General features: G+C 35.0%; 1 protein-coding gene across 2 annotated transcripts in view; it reads left to right on the top strand.

Moving 5' to 3' along the window:
* Positions 1-27,507, top strand: part of SmydA-4 (SET and MYND domain containing, arthropod-specific, member 4) — a 541,800-nt gene that overhangs the window by 145,816 nt on the left and 368,477 nt on the right. For both annotated transcript variants that reach the window (XM_081728628.1, XM_081728627.1), the window contains exon 2: positions 12,240-12,382. In XM_081728628.1, coding sequence (XP_081584754.1) covers positions 12,240-12,382 — 143 coding nt within the window. The remainder of the gene's footprint in view (positions 1-12,239; positions 12,383-27,507) is intronic.

Raw genomic sequence — 27,507 nt, 5'->3', positions numbered from 1 at the left:
ACTCACATAAGAAATTTAAGGTGAGTTTTTCACTGTGTCAAATTTTTGCCAAATTAAAAAGCACTAATGATCACTTTTAGTACAATCCTTAGTGCATCGTTAGTGCTTCTTCGTGCACCAACCCCTAACGTAAGTGCTTAATTAGTGTAGGTGCTACAAGTAAAATATCTTTGGTGGTCAGCGTGAATTTGCGCCCACTTCAAGCACTAACAAAGTAATTAGTGCATTCGTTAATGCTTCCTGAAAATACTGACACTTTGTACGGAATTTGATATTTCTGAAGTTGGTCCCCACCAAAAATTTTGAATAAATCCCGAAATGTGGTAGCACTAACGTTAGTGCTTAGTGCATTTAAGTGCATTAATCACGCTCTAACGATTGCCGTTAACCCCATGTTTCTACCTCTATTTGTATAAAATTTGATATTTCTGAAGTTGGCCCCCCACCAAAGATCGTGAATAAATCCCAAAGTATGGTAGCACTAACGTTAGTGCTTAGTGCGTTTAAGTGCACTAACAATGCATTAATGATTGCCGTTAACATTATATTTATACATCAATTGTATGGAATTTGATATTTTTGACGTTGGCCCCCCACCAAAAATCTTGAATAAATATCAAAATATTGTAGAACTGACATTAGTCCTTAGTGCGTTTAAGTGCACTAATGATGCACTAACGATTGCCGTTAACTCTATGTTTCTACCTCTATTCGTATAGAATTTGATATTTCTGAAATTGGCCCCCACCAAAAATCTTGAATAAATTCCAAAATATGGTAGCACTAAAGATAGTGCTTAGTATGTTTAAGTGCACTAACGATGCACTACGGTTGCCCTTAATCCCATGTTTCTACCTCTATTTGTATAGAATTTGATATTTCTGAAGTTGGACCCCACCAAAAACTTTGAATAAATCCCAAAATATGGTAGAACTAACGTTAGTGCTTGGTGCGTTTAAGTGCACTAACGATGCACTAACGGTTGCCCTTAATCCCATGTTTCTACCTCTATTTGTATAGAATTTGATATTTCTGAAGTTGGACCACACCAAAAACTTTGAATAAATCCCAAAATATGGTAGAACTAACGTTAGTGCTTGGTGCCTTTAAGTGCACTAACGATGCACTAACGATTGCCGTTAACTCTATATTTCTACCTCTATTTGTATGGAATTTGATATTTCTGAAGTTGCCCGCCCACCAAAAATCTTGAATAAATCCCAAAATATGGTAGCACTAACGATAGTGCTTAGTGCGTTTAGGTGCACTAACGATTCCTGTTAACTCTGTTTCTATCTGTATTTGTATAGAATTTGATATTTCTGAAGTTGGCCCCCCACCAAAAATTGAATAATTCCCAAAATATGGTAGCACTAACGTTAGTGCTTAGTGAGTTTAAGTGCACTAACGATTGCCCTTAACTCTATGCTTTTACCTCTACTTGTATAGAATTTGATATTTCTGAAGTTGTCCCCCCCACCGAAAATCTTGATTACATTCCAAAATATGGTAGCACTAACGGTAGTGCTTAGTGCGTTTAAGTGCAGTAACGATGCACTAAGTTTTGTGAAAATCTGTCTGCATAAAGATGGGTGGGGGCTAACTTCATATGAAGTTGGCCCCCCCACCAAAAATTTTCAATATCTCGTAAACGCTGATAGCACTAACGTTAGTTCTGAGTGCACTAAAGTGCACTAACGATGGACTAACGATGTGCAACGTTTGGTGTAATTTGGGAGAGGAGGGGGGGCAATTTCTGGCATGTAAGAAAGGGAGGCACACACCGCTGAACCGTATATTCCAGAACCCAACCGAATAGAAGTAGAAATCGCTATAAAGAAATTAAAGGAACACAAATTTTCGGGTGTAGACGCTGATTTTATTTTAGGTGGAGGCGAAAAATTGTGGGAAAAATACACAAGATATACAAACTCATTCTCCTTATCTGAAATAAAGAAGAATTGCCACTAGAGTGGAAGGAACCAATGATTGTTACAATTCATAAGAAAGGCGAAAAAACTGACTGTAATAATTATCGAGGCATTTCTCTATTAACATCTTATAAAATCCTTTCAAACCACTGGCGCAAATCCCGGGGAGATGAGGGGGACATATCCGCTCCAACCTTGGAACTGAGGGGACTGTCCCCCCCAATAATCCGATTTGCAATGTATTTTGGGGAGATATGTGATGATTTGTGTTTGATTGCCACAAAGGAAAGTGAGATCAAATTGATGTCCCTCAGAATAAGCCTTAAATCTTCCCGCCTCCCAATGTTGAAGACAAGTCTGTTCCACAGCATTGTGTAGAGAGAGAGAGAGAGAGAGAGAGAGAGAGAGAGAGAGGAACTGTGGACCTCCATTTTGTTTTTTCCATATATCTCAGAAAATACCGATCAGAAAAAAATGCTATTCAGGCTGAAAATAATATGATATGTAATTGCTTTGATTGTTTCTTCCCATAACAATCAAGGAAAATATAGGTTGAGAAAAAATGGATTTTCATATGAACTGCGTTTTCGGTTTTCAAAGAAACTGTTCGAAAACCGGGCCCCTTTAAATTTAGATAAATTATACAAAGCGAAAACCTGTATTACTTTAAATGAGTTACGTATTTAAGCTAAAAACAACATCCTAAACACTGGGGATTGAAATAAAATGAAATATGAATGTTTAAAAGATTTTTTAGAAGAAGTTTAAACAAATTCCGAAAAGTAAAGAACACACTAAAATTTAACTTAAAACTTAAATATTCCACATTCTAGTGGCCGAAATGCAATCTGAAAATGTTTTTCTTAACTCCAGTACAACCTTTCAAGTAGATTAAACTTGTAAACTGAAAATGTCTAAACTTAAATATTGCACATTTTACTGACTGAAATAGCAAATCAAAAAGTCTTTTTTTTTTAAGCTCCAGAACAATCTTTCAAACAGACTAAACTTGAAGACTGAAACTTTCAAAACTGAAATATTCAATATTCTACTGGTAGAAATAAGAAATCGTCATTTCTCTCTTTCTCCAACTACTACAACTCCAACTCCAACTACATCTCTGTTTCTCCAACCTACTTATTTGGCATTTAAAACAAGAATTCTCAAACTTCAGAACTGAAACTTCCAAATTAAACGTGATAAATGAAATGTTTCACAAAGTTAAGATTGCTACTTGCAAAAGTCACAAACATAAATGACTTTGTCAGTCTCCTCACAATCTACATGGGCCCACTAAGAGCACATGACACAATAGATCCATAGTTCAACTCTCGTAACACTCGAAAAATTTTCAGTGCAGAACATGAAGGTGGCATCGTCATCCGTGGACGGCGTTTTCCCCGGTGAAAGGTTTAAAGTTGAGAATATTGTTGATGCTTCCTTAAATCAGAGATAGAGCCACAATCAGAATCGTCTTCCTTGGCTCTTCCTTTCACCTTCAGCGGTGTCTTTTCCTTTCCTGGATCATAGGATCTTGATAAAGACTTACCACTATAATGTCCTCGACCACGACATTGTGTTGTTAGTTTCGTCTTTTTTTGGACATTTGGTCCTCTTGAAAACTGTAAATAAGTTGCAAGAGTCATGAGAATTTGGTACTTTGCACAACATAGTAGGGGCTCGCTTTAGGATTGACAAGGGGGCCCACTTTACGACCATACATGTTTTTACTTTCGCTGCAAATAATTTGTCACTCCTACGTCTAAATTAGTTGCAAATTACACAGAACATATCTCTTACCATTAAGATTAAATAAATAAATAGTTGGTCACTTACCTCTTTATTAAGTATGGAAACCAATACTTGCTCGTCGGAGCTACAAAACTTTCCACTACATGAAAACTCGTCAGATGTTGATTGCAGAACAAAGGATTAACTGATCAACACAGGAACTAGCGCTGCATGCAACAGTAACGGTAAACTACAATTCAGCTTATTTCTAGCATTCTACACCAATTCCCGGAGCAGCAATTGAGGGGGGGCGCTTTATGGACCCGGGCCCAGGTTTGATACAGTTCCTCTCTCTCTCTCTCTCTCTCTCTCTCTATATATATATATATATATATATATATATATATATATATATATATATACAGTGGCGGATCCAGGATATGATCAAGGTAGGGGCTAAACCATAATTTGTCGCTTTATCCAGTATAAAACAGGATTGAAGTCCATTTTATCCAGTCTATACCTGAGGGTCAAGGGGGGACCCTATAGCCTCCCCGTTGGATCTACCCTTGTATATATATATATAGGAACGATCTTACCCGTCCCTCCAATGTTGAAGACAGATTTGTGCCGCTGTTTCAAACATTCTATTAGCAAGATTGACCCTATACACAGAGGAAATTGTTGGAGATTATCAGTTCGTATTTAGACGAAAGCGATCAAGTATCAGCCAAATATTTACCATTCGACAAATTCTCGAAAAGAAGTGGAAATGCAATACCCCGGTACATGAACTATTAATTGATTTTAGAAAGACTTACGACTCGTTTAGGAGAGAAACAATGTATAACATTCTTACACAATTTGGAATACCGAGATTAATTAAAGATTAATTAAGATATGTTTAAATGAATCCCAGAGTCCGGGTAGGATTTTTTTTTTTTTTTTTTTTTTTTTGTCCACGAGCTTTCACGTCGAGAATGGCCTGAAACAAGGAGACACGTTCTCGCCATTATTATTCAATTAATTAAGATATGTTTAAATGAATCCCAGAGTCCGGGTAGGATTTTTTTTTTTTTTTTTTTTTTTTTTTTTTTTGTCCACGAGCTTTCACGTCGAGAATGGCCTGAAACAAGGAGACACGTTCTCGCCATTATTATTCAACTTTGTCCTGGAATACGGTATGAGGGAAATCAAAGATAGCAACCAGGGAATAGAGTTGAATGGTGTTCACCAGGTTATGGCATATGCTGATGGTGTAAATTTAATAGAGGATGATAGGAGAACAATAGAAGTAAATGCAGAGAAAACTAAATACATGGAAGTGGGTCGGGACGCTACTACGGCAAATTATGGATGCGTGGAAATATTAAATAATACTTTTGATAAAGTGGATACTTTCAAATATCTAGGATTAATATTAACAGACGAAAATCGCACACACAAAGAAATTAAATGTCGATTAAAAACAGGGAATTCGTGTTAATATTCGGTTCAAAATCTCTTGTCACGAATTCTGTCGAGGAATTTGGAGCTTAAAATATATAAAACGATAATCATGCCTGTTGTTCTGTATGGTTGCGAAACATGGTCGCTTACTCTGAGAGAACATAGACTGAAAGTATTTGAGAGTAAGACGAATTTTCGGACTCAAGAGGAACGGGAATGGGGAATAGCGCAAACTTCATAACGAGGAACTTCATAATGTATACGGTTTACCAAACACTGTTAGGGTCTAGAATGCTTAGGTGGGCAGGTCATGTAGCTAGGATGGAAGAAAGTAGAAATCGTTTCAGTCTTGACTGAAACACCAATCGGAAAACGACCATTAGGAAGACTTATTCGCACATGGGAGGACCATATTAAAATGGATCTCACAGAAATAGGATTACAAAGTGAAAACTGGATCCAATTGGCGAAGGATAGAAGTCAGTGGATAACTTTTGTGAACGCGGAATTGAACTTCCGGGTTCCGTAGGCCATAGAGTTAGTTAGTTAGTTACTTATATGTTTAATTTTCTGTTTGTTAAAACATAAACATTAAACATTCTAATGTCAGGTATTTGTATGAATGAAACATTTGAAACTTAGTAACTGTGTAGTTGTAAAATGTTGCTGCTTTATTTCAGCAACTGACGCAAACGTGTGGTGCAAACTGACGCTAACGTAGAAAAATGCTTGCGGTGCTATGAATAGCAAAAATACGCAGCAGAATTTACCACATTTGTGCATTTTCTGATTCCCTTCAGATCCAGAAAGGGAAAGATTCACAGCTTATAAATTTACTTCTGTAGAAATATCTTCAAAAGGAGATGTTGAAATGTTGTGATTATGTGTTTCGGTGCATTTGTGCATGTTTGTTTCGTTCGTCGTTCATTTGCACCAATCGATAATACATCTCCAATGAATTTTTCAACTGGTATGCAAATGATTCGAATGAAAGAAGGCCCACTGCATGTAAGCAGAGAGAGTAACTTGTCTTATCATTTATTGTTACTTAAAAAAAGAAAAAAACTATTTATGAGACACTTGTTACCTTTATGAGTTTCCTTGTTAGTACTGTACAAGGTTTGTTGCAGAATAATTGAAGCTGGAATAGCTGGAGAAGCAGCGCAGTACCTAGAACGGCAAAATATATCACGCTGCACTTTCAATTATAAATAAATAAACAGATGTAAAAAAAATAAATACAATAAATAAATACGGTTTAGGGAGGAACTAGTTCTTGAAAATTAAATGAGATCTTTTAGTTTAACGTCCCACGTTTATGCCCGTTAGGCTAAGAGGAACGATGATTAAAGTAAGCGCAGTGTCGGCCGTTGGACGTTAAAAGTCGGGGGGGGGGGGGGAGACATGATCTGAAGATTTGTTTATAACTGTTAGTTTTCCTGGTTGTTTTTAACTCTTTGACGAAAGGTTGTATAACTAATAGAATACTATCTTTATCGGTTAAAATATTGTATATCGTATTTCATATTTTATTAAGTAAATTGACCAGAGCAACGCAAGTAGGTACTAGCTCTTTTTACTCTTAAACAACGAAAGTGTAAGAAGAGATTTGATTTCTTGCTGATGAACACCTTAAAATTCTGTCTGGAAAATTGTGTGATCAGATTATTTAATAAGAAATTTGCCAAACAAATAAGTAGAAGTGATAATATTAATCATAGTAATGAATAATAAGGCTTGTTTTGTAGAAGTTATATTGAAACTGGGGATTAATAAACAACTTATAATTTTAATTCCAGAGCTCCTCCGTGGCTAAGCGGTTAGCGTACGCGCCTTTGGCGTGGGAGGCCCGGGTTCGGTTCCCGGCGGGAGCTCATGTGGTTCGTATTCCACGTTAATCAGTAGGTCCACGTCTCATATAGCCTCGCTGCTGAACGGGACGTTAAACTCTAAACCAATTTTAATTCCAGATATGCTATTAAATGTATGTTATTACTCTTAGAAAATGAAAGACAGTAAATACTATAACCATATGCTACGACATTTAAAGAAATATTTGCTTTTGCAACTTCCCGAAACATGTTCGTTGCCATTAGGTGCAGTTTGCACTTTCTTGGAACACATCAAAACACAATATTTAGAATCACTCCATACTCCAGTTATACAAAACAATCCTAAAACCTAGAATTATGTTGAATTCACTAAATTCAATTGTATATACACTCGTACACCCCTAAACACACCTCTTCACTCGTATATTACACTACAAAACAATGGAAAAGGTAGAAGTTGTTTCTTATTACGCTCTTTTTAATGAATATTGGTTATTTTAGAAAGAAGAAAAGACATTTTAGGATCTAATTTTTTTGTGCAATTAAAGAATAACTTGTGAAATATATATATATATATATATATATATATATATATATATATTTTCGAAATGTTCTCTCAATTAGTTTCAAACGCCTAACATATCGAGCCCTTGTAAGAAGTGAAAGTATGCTGGAATTCTTGTGCTCCAATAGGTCGATTTTTGGGTTACTTTCTGTGGCAATTAAAATTCAATTCCTGTAGTTTCCTTTACTCCACGGGAAGACAACCAATACGTACTCACGCAACGGCAAGTATTATATGGTACCATTTTTTCTATGAACCAGTAACATACAAAAACTTTACATTTCCAAATGAAACTATATACATTAATGGGTTACTTCAAAAAAGTGGGGGGCAACTGCCCCCTTTGCCCCCCTAATCGCCGCCTATGAGTAAGTGAATGATGATGGAAGAAGTGGTGGAATGGAAAGGGGAGGATACAAGATTACCCCGAGAAAACCATAGACATGATGTTGTCCACCATAAAGCTACTTGGCCAGGGATTGAACCTAGTGCTTCACGCACCAGAAGTAAGCACTCTACCACTGAGCCACCGTCTCGCCCCCCCCCCCAGGATTCACTTCTTGTTCTTTAGTAATTCACAATCATCTTAGGTTTCGCCATCACAAATGCAGAAGTGTTCCCTTTTTTAATGTTATCCAATATCAATTTGCTCCTCAACATTCAGAATTGCACCTGTATAGTGCTAAGAATTTGGTCGTCATTATTTTCTATTGCTGGAATAATCAAACGAAAGTAGTCGTAGTTTAATCCATTGAATCCAACAGACCAAAAAGTCGTGCTTTTGTGTGGATAAATATCGCTACTGATTTTAATTTTACTGGCATGTTTAACTCCCTGCAAACCTGTGAATTCATGGTTTAGAGAAGGAAAGGAAATAAACATCATCGCTTCATTTCATTTCTGTATGAAACATCATCAAATCCAAGTTCACATGAGACAAAAATGTATGTCAGAGTAAGAATCTCATTCGCTATTCGTTCTTTTTATAAATACCAATAACGAGAAAAGAATTCACTAGTAGATTAATCTCGTTCGAGAAGGGAGATTGTATTCCCTAGTACTTACTCATCTTTCTGCATGTCACTCACTGCCCCCCTGCGTCGATACATCTTTGCCAACGGGATTTCCAAGCCATTTTTCGAAGGCCTGTTCAGGAATTGCGTTTAAAGCCATTTCACAAGCTGCTTTCGCGTCGTCAATTATTCTGTATCGATGTCATTTCAGGGAAGAAGTTTAAACGCAGAAACAAAAAAGCCTGCGGGAGCTAAATGAGGACTATAGGTTGGTAGGAGCAGCGTTGCCAGGTTTGATTTAGCTAGGTACCTGGCCATGATGAAGGCAGTGTGGGTGTGCATTGTCATGATGAAGTTTCCAATTGACGTTGATATTTGGTCTGATACGTCGGATCCTCGCTCTAAGTCTCTTGGGGACTCATACGTAAAGTTTGGAGGTAAGAGTTTTCCCGAGAGGTAAACTCAACGTGGATGATACCACTGATGCAAAAATATTAGCATCCTCTTGATCTTTGATTTGCTCATTCAAGCCCTCTTGGGGTGAGGGGACGCCAAGGTGTGCCACTTAGCAATTTGCTTTTACGTTACGGGGTCGTACTAGCACCCGTGATAACATTATCCAAAAACAGAGGATCATTTTCATACATTTCCGAAACATATTGACAAATTTCCACTCGCCGAGATTTTTGTGCGTCGCTCAAGTTCTTGGGACAAACTTCGCGCACATTTTTCTTGTGTGTAAATCCTTGGTCACAATCTCGTGGACGATAGTTTTTGGAATATTTAGTATGTCAGCCATTAAACGAACACTCATTCGATCGTATGTTTGCAAAAGTTCTTTAACACGAGTCATATTTTCGTCATGTTGACGGGCGTCCAGCGCAGGCTTCTTCGTTGACCTCTTCACGGCCTTCCGAAAAAGCCTTGTGTCATCTGTAGACTTGCCTTTGTGATAAATGCTTATCCTCCTAGGCCTACTGAACCACTTAAAATTTTTTCGTAAACTTGCCGAGTTTCACACAAAACTTGATCGCGCATCTTTGTTCGAGTTAGCGCTGTATCGTGTATTGTACAAGAGACGAAACAGAAGTTTGTGAAATCTTCCGTACTTCGCCTTCGACGCCTCGGAGACAACTAACAATTGTTTGCTCAGTTCACTTCCACTCATATCGATCCCGGTCAACAGAACGTGCTCCAACGTACACAGTGTCGGATCTAGGCCAGGGCCGGGAGACCTAGCCCCCCAGTTTTTCGAATGACAAAAATAATTTAAGTTATTATTTATATATTTTTAGGGCTTACGGTAAACTCATGACATACCTTCATAGTCTGGGTTCTGGCTGTCCCCTGCCCCAAGTTTTTACCTTCTAGGTCCGCCGCTGAACGCACAGTCCCTTACAATAAAATGTATGACATTATTTTTCGGACAAAAGTTGTATGTCTCTTCTTCAGGCAATTCTTAACAGTTAAATACTAATAAAATTGTAGCATTACTTTATATTTTAATCTGAAAATCAGAGAATATATACCTTAAATAGCGTTGGTATTTTAGAAAATTCTTATATGTGTATCAAACAAAGTGTGTTTCTTATTCAAACATTACCAGTATCTGGTATGAAGGCAAAAGATACTTTTAAAAAATCATGATTATATGACATAATATATTGTTGAAAGAAGTCAAACTGAGGTCAATGAGCGTTTGTTCCATCTTGATATGATAGTTAAAAATGTCTATATCCCATTTTCGTTTGAGTATGATTCTCAATTGTGCTAACGTCTAGTTAATATGCAACAAGAAAACACTTCCTATGACTTTTAATAAGCAAATGGTGGAGCAAGAAGTTTCTAATTTGTTTATAAATGTACTGCAAAATTAGGTCTTTTGTTCAACCCTACTTTGAAAATTGGCTACCTACTACATACGTAAAATCTTACTTACCTTCAATGTGTTATATACGCTCGTATACGTATACGCTTGTATACGCGTATACGCTTGTATAACTATAAAATTGTCAGAAAATTCTGCTTTCCACTATACATGTTTATGAAGGTCCAAATTTGTTATGAATACACGGTCTTATGATTTAAATAGAAATATTGAGAATTCTTTATGTATGAGGTGTGGCAATTAAATAACGAGGCGTGTCATAAATATAAAGAGTTATAATTGACTGTTATCCCCTTCAATATATTCCAGCTCCCCTATCTATACACCGCTGCATACGTGCCTTCCATTGTTCAAAGCAATACTGTTGGTAATCAGATGTCACAATGTTCAACAACTCTGCCGTTTTTCGTTTCACCTCTTCCACAGACTGAAAATGTGTTCCCTTCAATGCACTTTCCACTTTTGGGAATAGATAAAAGTCACAGGGAGCCAGGTCTGGGGAATAGAGGATGGTCGAGCACAGGAATGCGCTAGGCTGCTAAAAACTGCTTCACAGAAAGGGCATTATGGGCAGGCGCATTGTCTTGGTGGAGGATCCATGCATCGTTCTTCCACAAATCCGGTCTCTTTTTCCTTATTCTTTCCCTCAGCTTGATTAGGACTTCTTTGTAGTAGGTCTGATTCACGGTTTGACCCTGATATCGAAAAAAGAAACTATGAGCATTGCCTTCACTTTCGACTTGCTCATTCGTGCCTTTTTTCATTCTTGGCGATGTGGGAGTCTTCCAGTGCGTGGATTGACGCTTAGTCTCGGGATCATACTGGAAAATCCATGTTTCATCACATGTGATAACACCTTATCAAATCTGGTTTTGCTTTGAGTCGTTCCATGACGTCACAGCAAATGGTATTTCGAATGTCTTTTTGTTCCTGAGAGAGGTTTTTCGGGACAATTTTTGCACAAACTTTTGTCATGTTTAAATTGTCATGCAAAATTTGTCTTACTGTCTCTTTGTTAATGTTCGTCATGTCTGCGATCATCCGAATGCTCAGACGTCTGTCTTTCCGCACAAGTTCATTAATTTTTTGAACATTTTCGTCCGTTCTTTAATTCACAGGGCGGCTGGGTCGTTCACCATCTTCAACCTCCTCCCTACCTTCTAAAAATCGTTTGTGCCATTCGAAAACTCGTGCATGTAACATAGCATTATCACCATACACCTCTTTTAACATTGCACAACATTCCGTCGGTGTAATTTCACCAGAAATTTGATGTTAATGCGCTGCTCAACTTTACTGTTCACCATGATTCCGGCATTACTACAGAATGCTATTCTCTTCAGGCAAGCCTGCAAAGAAAAGAAAAGCTTTCAGAATCATGAAACAAACAGTGGCTGCTCATGAAGGTTCAAGATCAACAACACATCATTAGCTACCTCTCCTCCCCCCCCCCTCTTATGATCCTGCGCGACAGGATGTGGCAGTCTTGTTATTTAATTGCCACACCTCGTACAGTTCCTAAATTTAATGTTTCAGCGTGATGCTTCGTGAGACACACTCTTTTAATATTTCTTTGCATTATCGTTATTGGTTTTAATCGCGTAAATCAGTCAGGGCATGTCTTCTCTAAAGTTCAGTCAATGCGTCTCACCCTTTCCCAACCTTGGGCTTACTTCTCTGAACTGGGTTTGCCCTCAGTCATTTCGTCCAACTTCGTCTTACACGGGCTAAAATTTAGTATTTATTACCAAAAACACTTTCAGACAAAATTCGTTGAAAATTAAGCAAATATTTACAAAGCTTGTAATTAAGCAAATATTTATTTTTCAGAGTGGTGCAGTTAAGAAGAAACATAAGCAGAGAGAAGGAACCATCCACGAAAACATTGATGAAATCTCACGTAATCCGAAGGAAAGGAAGAATTTGCAAGACAGCTCGTTATTCACTGTAGAGCACTCAAATACAGTTGGTCGGTAAGAATATTTTCAATAAACTGTATAAACGTATTTCATATCTTCTTGCATGCTTTCTGGACTCATAAAAATAATGAACTTAGGCACAGCTGAACGGAACGAATTTATTGTATAAATTTCACTCATTTTTGTAGAAAATGACAGATACTAGATATATCCTCCCTTGAACATAGAATGGGTATCAACTCTGTAACCAGTTCTTGAGCTTTCTGTTGTAATATTTTGGGAGAGATTCATCCGGACTATTAAACAGCAAAAACGGAAACATCATCGATAATTTTCGTAGCACTTAACCCTTTTGGGATCCTGCCTTTTTGGGCTATTTTTAGACTTTCAGTCAAGCAGCTACTGCATCATCACTATTTATCCTAGGATCATGGTTCATACCTCATTCTTTTCAGAATAGAGCTGGCTTTCAAATGGTACCACTTGCGTGCTCATACCATATACCAGAAGCGGGAAAAAATGTCAAAGTGAAAATTTCGGAGGGAAAAAAATTTTCTCGAACTTTGGCCCACCTGGACCCCCCCTGTGTGATCCTAGCCATCTAAAAAAAATCTGAGAAATAGTACTTTGTATACTGAATGTGTGTGCCAAATTTCAAGCTTCTATCTTGAATAGTAGAAGGGCGGGAGAATTTTTATCAAAAATTCCCACAGTGCCCCAAAGTACCATAAAACACTATGATCTCAGGGAAAAAAATTCCTGAGACATCCCTAATTACCCTAGGACTATAATCCGCCAATCATTCTGTTCAGAACAGAACTGTCTTTCAGGTGGTACCATTCATATGTCTCCATCATGTATCTAAGGCGGGAAATTCCTGAAAAAAGGGATTTTTGGGGCAAAATTTCCCTTTTTTCAACTTTTGCCCCTCTGGACCCCCCCTGTTTTTACGCAGAAATCGGAAAAAAAAACTTCTGGTAAATACTACTCGGTGGACTGAGTGTTTGTGCAAAATTTCAATCTTCTACGTGAAAAAATAGGCCCGCCAGAAAAAATTTCCCTACCATGCCCCACTTTTACCCTATACAGAAGTATATTTGGGTAAAAATTCACTGAGACGGCCCTAATTACCCTAGAATAATAATTCGACCGTCGTTCTCTTCAGAATGGAACGGCCTTTCAGACGGTATGACTCACGTGGTCCTATCATGTTTTTTTGGCGGGAAAATGACGAAATACGGGATTTTTGGGGTAAAAAATGCCTATTTTTACCCCTTTGCCCTCTGGTTCCCCCCTGTTTTAGCACTGACATCGGAACAAATATTCTGGTAAATAGTACTCGGTAGACTGAATGTTTGTGCAAAATTTCAATCTTCTACGTTCAAAAATAAGCCCGCCAAAAAATATATATACCGACAATGCCCCATATTTCCCTATATAGAAGTATATTTTTCAAAAAATCCCTGAGACGTCCCTAATTACCCTAGAATAATAATTCGACCGTCGTTCTCTTCAGAATGGAACGGCCTTTCAGACGGTATGACTCACGTGGTCCTATCATGTTTTTTTGGCGGGAAAATGACGAAATACGGGATTTTGGGGGTTAAAAATCCCTTTTTTTACCCCTTTTCCCCTCTGGTTCCCTCCCTGTTTTAGCACTGACATCAGAACAAAAAATCTGGTAAATACTACTCGGTGGACTGAATGTTTGTGCAAAATTTTAATCTTCTACGTAGAAAAATAAGCCCGCCAAAAAATATTGAACATTGGCTTAGAAAATGAGAAAATAAATTTTTGATTTATGACGTCATCACCTCCTATGTCTGGACGCAGGATGGTCTGAAACCATACGTAATGTCTTCTACAAGGCCTCTGGACTTGGAAAACAAAAAAAAACCCGGACAAAAAAGCTCAAATAGAAGAGAAATAACGCAATGTACCATGAAAAGTGCATATGGTACAAATTGTACCATAGGATCCCCAAAGGGTTAATAATCATTTTGTCTTTAGGTCTCTTCGTCGTACTTGACAAAAATATTTTTTACTTACTTATTCTTAAATATTTGTTAGCGATGATATGCATTTTCATTCTATAGAAGAATGCGTTTTGCATCTAATGATATAATTCTTTTTGTTGTATCTGTCTTTTTGAGTCCGGAAGCAAATGATATATTATTTATTATAATTCATACTATACTGATGAAGCATTATAAAGACCTTGCTCAATTAAGGAAGTACACAATTTACAAACAAGACTATTTATATCGAGATTGGTTTCACATTATTTTTGTCTAGAACAATCCAAATTGATAAAACACATCTCTATTTCATGTGGATGGTACGCAGTAATATATACATCTGCTTGATATAGCTATTTCACCTAAACGAAAATATTAAGAAAAATGAAGACGAATAATACAAACTTAATATCATTCACTTGAACGATAGGCGCAGACCTAAATAATATCTTTCATATAAATGAACGAGCGATTTGGATCAATTACACTTAATTATATTGTCCATTGTTGAAGCGACCCGGGTTACCCTAGCAGACATCTGCTACAAATAATAGAATTTTAAAACAGGGTTGCCAGCAATATCTAAAATCAAATACTATATAGTGCTGTACTAAACATTCAACAACATACAAAAAATAAAAAAAATAAGTCATTTCAAAATTTATAAACGTATCAACAAAAACAACATGTGTTATTCAATTATCCAATTAGAAAGTGATTATGACACATGACTATGAAAAAGTAACTTCAAAACAGAAAAAGAACATCGCAAGTCATACAAGCCAAACCGTAATCAAAATAATAAATTGTTAATCTATATATAGACCACTTTAATTAGCACATACTTAGAATTTGGGGACGCCATGCCAAAAGACCAAAAATACGAGGCATTGTCAAAAATTATTTTATGCATTTAGTTTAAACTACTTTATATTAAGGACCAATAAACCCGAAGAGACCTTACGAAAAGCGTAATTCCAAATTTACATTATTAGCCTACATAAATCGCTCTTTCATTAGCACCCACTTACAATGTCAGGACGTAATGGGAAAAGCCCAAAAATACGAAGCATTATAAAAAAATATTTTATACATTGTTTTAAAAAGTCTACATTTAGGAACTATAATCCGGAAGTGACCTTAGGAAAATCGTAATTCGAAATTTACATTATTATTCTACATAAAGCCCTCTTTCATTAGCACCTACTTACAATATGGGGACGTCATGGCAGAAGATCAAATATACGAGGCATTCTCAAAAATAATTTTATACATTCAGTTTTAACTAGCTTATTATTTGGGACCTATAAATCGGATGTGACCTTACAAAAACTGTAATTCCTAATCTACATTACTATTCTACATAAAGTCCTATTTCATTAGCACTCACTTACAATGTAAGGCCGGAATGGAAAAGACAAAAAGACCGAGGCATTGTCAAAAATAATTTTATACATTCAGTCTTAACTACTTTATATTAAGGACTTACAAACCGGAAATGATCTTACGAAAATGGTTATTCCAAATTTATATTATTAGTCTACATAAAACCTTTCATTTGCACCAACCCACAATATGGGGACGTCATTACAAAAGACCAAAAATACGAGACATTATTAAAAAAAATATTTTCTATTTTGTCTCAACTAGTCTACATATAGGAACTATAATCCGGAAGTGATCATACGAAAATCGTAATTCCAAATTTACATTATTATTCTACATAAAGCCCTCTTTCATTAGCACCCACTGAGAATGTGGGGACGTCATGGCAAAAGATCAAAAATACGAGGCATTCTCAAAAATAATTTTATACATTCAGTTCTAACTACTTTATATTAAGGTTGGTTTAAAGGGACAAGTTTTGCCGATAGATGTCACTACAGTCTTTGTATCTCTCTCATGCATTTTTTACATTTCACGAAAATTCACGATTTCTCTTACAAATTTCGAACTAGAGATTTCAAATTTTTCGAGAAGGAACTTCATAACCTATCGAAGACAACAATCCGTGCCGATTTTTTATTTACAATTTTCATCATTGTTGAAATGGTTTGTTTGTTGAAAGGGATATCTAAACCTTTAACAATATAACTCTTTCAACAATAAAGAAAATTCAAAATAAGAAATCAGAACGGATTGTTGTCTTCGATAGCTTATTAAGTTCTTTCTCCAAAACTTTCAAGTCTCTAGGTTGAAATTTCTAAGAGAAATTGTAAATTTTCGTGAAAGATAAAAAAAAAAAAAAAATAAAATAAAATAAAATAAAATAAAACATGAGAGAGATACGAAGACTGTAGTGACATTTATTGGCAAAACTTGTCCCTTTACACCAACCTTAAGGACTTACAAACCGGAAATGATCTTACGAAAATTGTAATTCCAAATTTACATTATTATTCTACATAAAGTCCTCTTTAATTAGCATCCACATAGAATGTGGGGATGTCATGGCAAAAGACCTAAAATACGAGGTATATTCAAAAAAATATTCTATACATTATTCTAACTACTCTACACTTAGGAACTATAATTCGGAAGTGACATTTCGAATTTCGTAATTCCAAATTTACATTATTATTCTAGATAAAGCTCTCTATTATTAACATCCACTTAGAATCTGGGGACGTAAAGGCAAAAAAACAAAAATACGAGGCATTGTAAAAAATAATTTTACACATTCAGTTTTAACTACTGTACTTCATACTAAGGACCTACAAACCGGAAGAGACCTTACGAAAATCGTAATTCCAAATTTACATTATCCGTCAACATAATCCCTCTTTCATTAGCACCCACTTACAATATGGGCACGTCATGGCAAAAGACGAGGCATTCTCAAAAATGATTTTAAACATTCACTTTTAATAGTTTATCATTTAGGACCTAAACCAGATGTGAAACTAATAAATTCGTAATTTCAAATTTACATCATTATTCTAGATAAAAACCCTCTTTCATTAGCACCTACTTACAACGTGGGGACATCATCGCAAAAGAAAAAAGATACCAAACGTTCTCAAAAAATATTTTATACATTGTTTCAACTTGTCTACATTTAGGAACTATAACCCGAAACTAACCTCAAGAAAATCGTAATTCCAAATTTACATTATTATTCTACATAAAGCTCTCTTCCACTAGCACCCACTTAGAATGTGGGACGTCATGGGAAAAGATAAAAAATACGAGGCATTGTCAAAAAATATTTTATACATTGTTATAAGTTGTCTGGAATTAGTAAATATCATCCCGAAGTGACCATACGAAAATGTGGGGACGTCATGACAAAACACCAAAAGTACGAGACAAGTTCAAAAATAATTTTATAAGTCCACTTTAACTAGTCTACATTTAGGAATTATAAACCGGAAATGACCTTACGAAAATCGTAATTCCATATTTACATTATTATTCTACATAAAGCTCTCTTTCATTAGCACCCAATTAGAATGCGGAGACCTCATGGCAAAAATAAAAAAAAATACGATTAATTCTTAAAAAGAATTTTATACATTCACTTTTAACTAGTTTATCATTCAGGACCTATAAAGCGTAAGAGACCTTATGAAAATTGTAATTCCAAATTTACATTATTATTCTACAAAAAGCCCTATATCATTAACAGCACCTTACAATGCGAGGTAGTCATGACAAAAGGCCAAAAATACGAGGCATTTTCAAAAAATATTTTATACATTGTTTTGACCAGTCTACATTTAGAAACAATAGTCCAGAATCGACCTTACGAAAATCGTAATTCCAAAATTACACTGCTATTCTACATAAAGCCCTCTTCATTAGCACACACTTACAATGTGGAGACGTCATGGCAAAAGACGAAAAGTACGAGACAAGTTCAAAAATAATTTTATAAGTTCACTTTAACTAGCCTACATTTAGGACCTATAAACCGGAAGTGACCTTACAAAATCGTAATTCCAAATTTACATTATTGATCTCCATAAAGTAGTCTTTAATTAGTACCCACGTAGAACGTGGGACTTGATGGCAAAAGACCAAACATACGAGGCATTTTCAAAAATAATTTTACACATTCAGTTTTAGCTAGTTTATATTTAAGACCTATAAAATGGAAATGACCTTACGACAATCACAATTCCAAATTTACATTATTAATATACAGAAAGCTGTCTTTAATCTGCAACCACTTAGAATGTAGGGACGTCATGCCAAAAAGCTAAACTTAGGATCCATTGTCAAAAATAATCTTATATTTTCAGTTTTAAATAATTTTTCATTTAGGACTTATAAAGCGGAAGTGACCTTACGAAAATCATAATTCGAAGTTTACATTATTGATCTACATAAAGAACTCTTTAATTCGCGCCCACTTAGAATGTGGGGACGTCATACCTAAAACCAAACATACGAGACATTTTCAAAAATAATTTTATATATTCAGTTTTAACTAATTTATCATTTAGGACTTATAAAGCGGAAGTGACCTTACGAAAATCCTAATTCCAAGTTTACATTATTAATCTACATAAAGCCTTCTATAATTAGCACCCACTTAGAATGTGGAGACGTCATGCCCAAAATCCAAACATACGAGACATTTTAAAAAATAATTATATACATTTAGTTTTATCATTTAGGGCTTATAAAGCGGAAGTGACCTTACGAAAATCCTAATTCCAAGTTTACATTATTAATGTACATAAAGCCTTCTTTAATTAGCAGCCACTTAGAATGGTGGGACATCATGGCAAAAGACCAAAAATACGAGACATTTTAAAAATTGGTTTTATACTTTCGGTTTAAGTAGTAAATTATTCTTTGTAGCTTTGCAAAATTTAAGATTACTAATAAAACTCCAAGTCACCAAAGCACTATATATATTTTAAGATTATATACTGCTTTGGTCAGTTGAAGTTTTATTAGCAGTTTTAACTAGTTTATCTTATAGGACTTATAAACGGGAAGTGACTTTACGATATTCGTAATTCCAAATTCACATTATTAATCTACGTATGTCCCATTGTAATTGATACCCATTTAGAATGTGAGGTCATAATTAGAAAAGATCCAAAATGCATATTGTTAAAAAAATAAATTTATACTTACTCAACTGCTCTATCATTAGAGACCTCTGGACTACAAGTGTTCCTGCATGAATGTTAGTACACATTTTACCATGTCTATAGCCGCTTCTGATTGTCATCCAATTAGAATGTAGGGTCGTCATTTTAAATGTACAAAATACGTGGCAGTGTTCTAGACTTTCGATACTAGATCACTTTTCATTGCGTACTTCTACACTAGAGGTGACATTAGTTGAATCGTAATACGAATTATCCAATTTTGTCTACATACAGCTTACTGTAGTCACCTACTTAGGATCTGAGAACGTCATTACAAGTAACAAAATTACGAAGAGTTGTAAAAATAATTTTATAGTTTCTTTGTTAACTCCTGTATTATTGGATACCTCTAAACTACCAACGACCTTAGATGAATTGTTATACAAGTTGTACAATCTTAATCTAGAGAATGCTCACTCTAATAGACACCGACTTAGAATGTGCGAACCTCATTAGAAGAGACAAAAATACAAGGTGTCTTAAAAAATAATTTTATACTTTGAGTTTCAACTTCTTTATAATTTGAGATATCTAACTGGAAGTGGTCTTGGGTGAGTTGTAATACAGATTGTACAGTTTAGTCCACATAAAAGCCTTTCATTGTCACCGAATTAGAATATGAGTATGTCATTATAAGTAAACAAAATACAAGGCGTTGTTAAAAATAATTTTATACTTTCAGTTTAAAATCCTTTATCATCTGAGACCTCTAAACAAGAACTGATCTTAGATGAATAGTAATATATATTATACAATTTTCATTTACATTAGCCCACTCTAATTGACACAAACTTAGCGTGTGGGAACGTCATTTGAAGCAAACAAAACATGATGCGTCCCCACTCCTTGAACGAGAAAAAAAAAAAAACTTTTAATGAGCTCTATATTTATGCCCAAGGGATTCAGAGGTTTGCACATCCTTTTATAATAATTGCAGCTATACCCCTCTTTCTTCTCTTTTTGATCCAATAACAAAAAAAAACAAAATAAAAAGCTCAAATACTTGTTTATTATGATTGTAAATGAAAGATCAAATACCCAGTTTCATGTCTCTAGACATAATGGATTCTGATATGCGTTTATTTTATTATGATAATTGCAATCCCCCACTTGTTTTTGGTCGCGAGTTCGATTCCCTGTAGATCACAAAAATAATATTTCAACATTCGTTCCCATTAATCACTCTTTTCCTTTAACCTAAATGACATATCCCTAGTATATTTAACTAAAAGTAAATAATTTTCCATCCCTTTTTCTTCCCACGTGTTTTCTTTACTACTAAATCAAAATATCAAATAACAAAGAAATGGGTGAATGAAAAGTCTAAATATCAAATTAAATGTCTCTAGTCTTAGGTGATTTCGAGATATGAACATCTTACTATAATAACTGCAGTCCCCGCCGCTCCACCCATCTACGTTGAATTTCCGAAAACCCATATTTAGTGGTACTTTACGTCACTAGTCCCATGTACTGTCTAAATTTAAATTTTCTAGATTAAGTAGTTTCAGTTAAGCATTCTTCAGTCAGTCAGGACTCCTTTCATCTATAGAGATAAAGGAATATTTTGATGTAAATTGCATTTTCTTAAATATCTACTTTGCAGTAAACTAACCTTATTTTACTCCTAGTTAATAAAAAATTAAAACAAATATTGAGTTTAAAATGTAGTTGAAGTATGATGAACGTAGTGGTGGGTAGGTAAGTGACACATTTTGACTTCTAGTAGTCTTACTATTGACCAAATAGTATCTATTCCTCTCTAACAGTTTTCATAAGTTTGATATCGTAAAATTAAATATAGATAACACAGTTTAGTCCGTTATTAGCAAATATCATCTTAATCGTCATAAACAAATCTGTCAAGGATTCCCGCTTGTGAGAAATTTTCATCTTTACCTTTCTCTTTACAATCCCTATCATCGAGCAAATCTCGTTAAATAGAGTTAAAACGCTTTAAAAGATCAAATATTAAACACTTCCTGAATTTCTCCTTACCATTTCTGATAGGAGAAGTCTTGCAAATTACAAATTTTCATTCATGCTTTTACAGTACTTGAAAACCAATTGTTCAAAATAGAGCAGGAAATAAGTGTATGCATATCGAGTTATAAAACTATTGTGTTAATGATCTGAAACAGACACATTTGAAACTGAAATGTGGATGATTGTAAATGGTCCCATTAGAACCTGCGTGCAGTTAGTCGCACTCACGTAAAATTTAAAATAATTTTCATATCAATCCTTTGATTATCGTTTAATCAACTTTACAAACATAAGCACATAACTATAATTAGGAGGGGGGCTAAACACATGTCAGCTCCCCCTTTTAACCCAGATTCGAAACTTCTCGATGCTAATCGTTTGATCTTCGTTTGAGCAGATTTGATCAACAATTTTCAACGTTTGACTAACTTTGCTAACAGATATTTTAACACTGTTACAAATATATAATCATTAAATATATTTTAGTTCTTTTTTCAAACAATGAAGCAACAATGTGTAATAGAATGTCAACAATGTTTCAGGTCCACGGCATTTGTCAGACTTAATATAATGTATTCTTATACACTATATATATTAAACAAATGTTTATTGGCTGAAATGCTCGGCTTCGTACGAGAAGAATAATATTTATGGAGCATTTTTAAAAGTAAGGAAATGCGTGAAATATATAATGTTTAATGCCTTCGGTATTCCCTTTGTATTACAGTGGTGTAATCTGTTATAAATTATACTGTATATAGAAATATGAAAGTTCAAATTTGAAATAAAAAAGGTAATAATATGTATTTTGAAATATAATTTCCAATGGTTCCAGCAAAACTGGCTAATATATTAAATATTCAGGAAAACATGGTATAGGTAAAGGCACGGAAATGATACAGGGGACGCCAAAATATTTGTCGCCTAAGGTCTCGAAATACCTAAAGTCGTTCACGGGCGCGCAAGTAGATAAACGTTTAAAGCTAATTTGCTTTGTTACCAGTCCATTTCCGGTTTAAATTGAGGGTAACGGAGAAAGAACCTACTCTTGGGAAGCTTAACCCACTGTAAAAGCCCGATTCTCTATCTCTTTTACAATTTTTGCTCTGCGGAAATCAGTGCTCAAACCTGAACTAGTAGTAAATTTCAACCACTTCCGGTTTGGTGAGGTATTACAGGTTTGATTATATATATTCTCTTCACATCTGTAATCAAATGCAGAAAACCACTCGTGCATATCTGTTATCATTTCCGTTTTATGGTGAATAAGTGATGATTGCTAATTTGAACCACCTCTGGTTTGAGTAGATAGTTAACATTGAAAAAGCAATATATAATTGGGACAAAGAAACGCCTGCAATGAAATCACATCTCGATATCTCCTTTCGATTTCATCTGGGGAAATCAGTTTAAAACCGGAAATAATATTAAATTTGAACAATTTGCGGATTCAATTGAGTGTTGCGGATTATCCACTAAATCGTTCGTAAAAATCCGTTTCTCCCCATCTGTTTTCGTTTTTGTTAACAACGATTGCTATTGTATAACTTGAATTAGGATTCCCGTAACGTTGCTTTCGGTTTACACGTCTCAAATTTTAAACGAGTTAAAACTGAACATCTGACATTATTATTAAAAATTAGTATTATATTTGGTATTTCCTACTGCTGTCCCCACATTCTAACTGCCTGTCAATTAAAAAGGCCATTACTTAGATTAATATTCAATTACTTGAACTAAGATTTTCGTAAGGTCACTTCCGAATTATAGGTCCTAAAAGATAAACCAATTAAAACTGAATGTATAAAATTATTTTTGAAATGCCTCGTATATTTGGTTTTTGGCATGACGTCCCCACTTTCTAATTGAGTGTTAATTAAAGAGGCCTGTCTGTAGATTAATAATGTAAATTTGGAATTACGATTTTCGTAAGGCCGGAAGTATGAACGAAAAACACAGTTCTGATTGGTTGGCGTTATCCATTTCTTGCCACATTGCATTCAAATAGCAGAAATAAATCGATTGCTGTTGTCGGTCGTCGTGCCCGAGTGGGCTAGCGCTATATGCTACTAACAAAATTCTGTTTTGGAGTGAGTTCAAATCCGGCCCAAGGAGTATTTTTTTTTTACATTTTTATAACACTTTTCAAATTAAAATGAGATGAAAATAAAACTCAAAAAAGTGATTTACTTACTTTTGTGCAGATAAGTAGTAGTAGTAGTAGGAACGGGTTAGGAGCCCCGCAGGACTCGTTTTGTTCCCCTTGTACTCCATGATATAAGGTTCGTTTTGTTCCCCTTGTACTCAATGATATAAATTGTGTGACCAACTTAAAACAGCTGGCTAGGATAGCGCGATAAACAGCTGGCTAGAGTACCGCGCGAAAAACGTACTTCCGGGGGCATTACTCTTCCGAGCGGGTTTTACTACTGTGTGTCTTCATTATCTTTTATTTGCTATATCGGCTGAAAGCAGTGGCGGCTAATGTTAGTGTTGCAGCGTTGCGCAACGACCAAAGTCAAAAATATTAAAGAAAAAATATTATCAATAGTAGTAAACAACAGAAAAAATGCTTTTTAATACTCGCATATATACACTTTAAATAACATATTTTTTACTTCTGTAACTGTCCGTTCCGTTAATCCGTTTTAAAAAGCGAAAAATAATCCGTCATAGAGTCTCTAATTTATATTGTGTTGCAGCGAAAATACAACGACCAGATTCCTTCAGCGCGGTAATTGGAGCAAATGTTAAGTCTCCTTTCCCCTATCTCAGAAGTTAAAGGGACTGGTCGTTGCAGTGCTTCTGCAACACAGCATGGTTTCCAGTAAACGAGATGGTTTTTCGCGCTAAATAAGATTTCTGATTTTTTTTAAACTAACAATTAACAAATGGAATTTGTTTTTATGCATTCATATTTTTAAATTAAGGGACTATACTGAAAAAATATCAATGTAATGACAATTAAAAAAGTGATTGCAGAATTACAAAATAAGAAAGAAAATATCTAGTAGAGGAGAAAACAAATGAAAGTAGACCCGCATTTACAAGTAATATTGGTAATGAAGGCTTAGCTTATATTGGTAATGAAGGCTTCTTCTACAGTAATTTGTGAATCAAATATTAATAAGTCAGTATGTAGAATCGCTCCCCCCCCCCCTCTGTGGATAGTATTTTAGTATAAACATGTTTCTTTTATAAAATAAGTATATTTTATACTCTTGATAATTTCCACATAAAACTGTATGATGGGGAACGCCACATTGAATTTGGGACTAGTTAGAAATGCTCAGGGGCGTAGCCACGAGGGGGGTTCGCCGTTCCCGGACCTCCCAAAATTTTCGAAACTTGACTAACATTTGTAGACTTTCTTAACGAACTATACTTGTTTAACAGAGAAACGATTGATGTAGGCTAAATATTTTATTTTACGCCTCATCATGTACTCTTCTTTTCTTATAAAAATAATCGTTCTATCATTTTTTCTAAAAATATAGGTGACAGTAAGTAAGAATTACTTGTCTTTTCGGGTGCAGTATAAGACAGGTTCCATATTATGTAGACGTATTGGACCTCCCTCAAATTGGACCCCTCCCAGTTAACATTTCTGGGTGTAGAACTGGCAGTGCTGTTTGGTTTGGTGTTCTTTGAGTTTTGGCTTCTGTTACATGCTGATCCTTCATCTGGCGGGTTTCGAGGTTTCCTTTCCAGAACATATCATATTGGTAAGCATTGTTTCGCCTTAGTAGAAGTATATTGTGTTTATCGTGCATTGCGTAACAACCAAGACGGATGATTTGGAATGTAGTTTTTTCTTTTACGCACACGTGTGTGTGTTGATGTATGAATATGTGACATTCGGAATTCATATACCAGTACCTCTTTTGTATCGGCTGGTTTGGTTTTTAATTATTAGGTTTAATTTTATGTGTGTGCTTTAATTCTGTAAATAACCTACAAATTCTGAATGAATTGTATACCATGACTTCTGTAAATAAATTACAAAAAACATTGACCAGCCTTCGACTGAGGAAAAATTTGCAATTAAGGCTTAGACAAAACAAGCAAAGGACAATTCAGGAGAGTGTTCAAAAAAAAATCCAGTTTAAATTTACAGGATATCTTATGGCAGTAGTGTTGTTTGCACCAGATACATTTCCTCAATTTACTGGATAAACTGTGGATAAAATGTGTTCAATGTGCATTTTTATAACACTGATCTCTGCTACGAACTCTCTTCAGTCGACGCTGAAGAGGAATTCGGATCACTGTCAAGGACTGAGTTTGCTAGAATGAATCGTTCGCAATAATCTAGAAAAAATACTTAGTGAATCTACAAAGCTTCTGAAATTAATATTAACTGTACCTATGGCGTCAGCAAAAGACGAAAAGTTTTTTTCCACATGAGAAAGAGTTGACACTTTTAAGGAATTGAATGTTCCAAGAAAGGTTATCACCATTGGTTATGCTTTCCATCGAAAAAGACCTGACAATAGGAATACCAGAGTTCAACCAGCATGTATTAGACAGATTTTCTCCAATCAAAGAGAGGAGAATGAACTTACTAATTAATTAAGGTGATTAATCGGATAAAATGTTCTGCATTTTTTATTTTTTTAAAAACAGTATTTTATTTAATTTAACATGTCACATAGCATTTGCATCTAAAGTTATGCTGATTAATCAATGAGTCAACTTTATATCTTCTGTCTCTTATCATTCGTACTGCAACACCCGAAACCACAATCCACCGGCCGCCACTGGCTGAAAGTAGTACGTTTCACGAAAAATTTTAACAAGAAAGGCATTCAGTGACACAATTCCAATATGACAGGATATTTTAGGGTTATAAATATATACAAACATGCCTTTAAATCCTTACAAATAGGCTTAAAACACTCTACTCAGTGTGACACGTCTTGCTTCTACCGCGAATCTCTAAATTAATGTTGGCAAGTACTTAAATCAAATTTTAATGCAATTTAACCCAACCAACGTGTTAACATGCACATATAAATTCATTAATATAGGGCAGAATCCATATTTTCGATGCTACTACCTACATAAGCGAAGTTTCATGGAAAAAATACACCTTTTCTACTTACTTTCAAGGTAACAAGACTGAAAATCACCATTATAATACAAGGACAAAATGAGTGTTGCATAGTGTTATTAATGTAAATTTGGAATTAAGATTTCCGTAAGGTCTCTTCCAGTTTATAGGTCCTAAATATAAACTAGTTAAAACTGAATGTATAAAATTATTTTTGACAATGCCTCGTATTTTTGGTCTCTTGCCATGACGTCACCACATTCTAAATGGAGATGGAAGTTCAAAACTCATATTATTAATTATATAAAGTACAGTCAAAGAATTTTAAATTTTTTAACCTCCAAATTCTTTAAAACCTAGATGTAAAGCATAATATATTAAAATAATGTAATTAATTAATATATTAAAATAAGGGCAGAATCCATATTTTCGATGCTACTACCTACATAAGCGAAGTTTCATGGAAAAAATACACCTTTTCTACTTACTTTCAAGGTAACAAGACTGAAAATCACCATTATAATACAAGGACAAAATGAGTTTTGCATAGTGTTATTAATGTAAATTTGGAATTGCGATTTTCGTAAGGTCACTTCCAGTATATAAGTCCTAAACATACACTCGTTGAAACTGAATGGATAAAATTATTCCTGAAAATGCCTCGCATTTTTGGTCTTTCCTGGGACGTCAACACATTCTAAGTGAGTGCTAATTAAAGACAGCTCTATATACATTAATAATCTAAATTTGGAATTACGATTTTCGTAAGGTAACTTCCAGTTTTCTAGGTCCTAAATAGACTAGTTAAAACTGAATGTATAAAATTATTTTTGAGAACGCCTCGTATTTTTGGTCTTTTGCCATCACGTCCCCACATTTCTAAGTGAGTGCTAATTAAAGACGACTTTATGGAGATTAATAATGTAAATTTGGAATTACGATTTTCATAAGATCCCTTCCGGATTATGGGTCCTAAATATAGACTAGTTAAAACTGAATGTAGAAAATTATTTT

The sequence above is a fragment of the Thermobia domestica genome, chromosome 10, assembly GCF_964235325.1.
Source record: "Thermobia domestica chromosome 10, izTheDome1.hap1.1, whole genome shotgun sequence".
Lineage (NCBI taxonomy): Eukaryota > Metazoa > Arthropoda > Insecta > Zygentoma > Lepismatidae > Thermobia > Thermobia domestica.
Note: the sequence above shows the minus strand (reverse complement) of the source record. Positions and strands in the feature narration are given on the sequence as shown.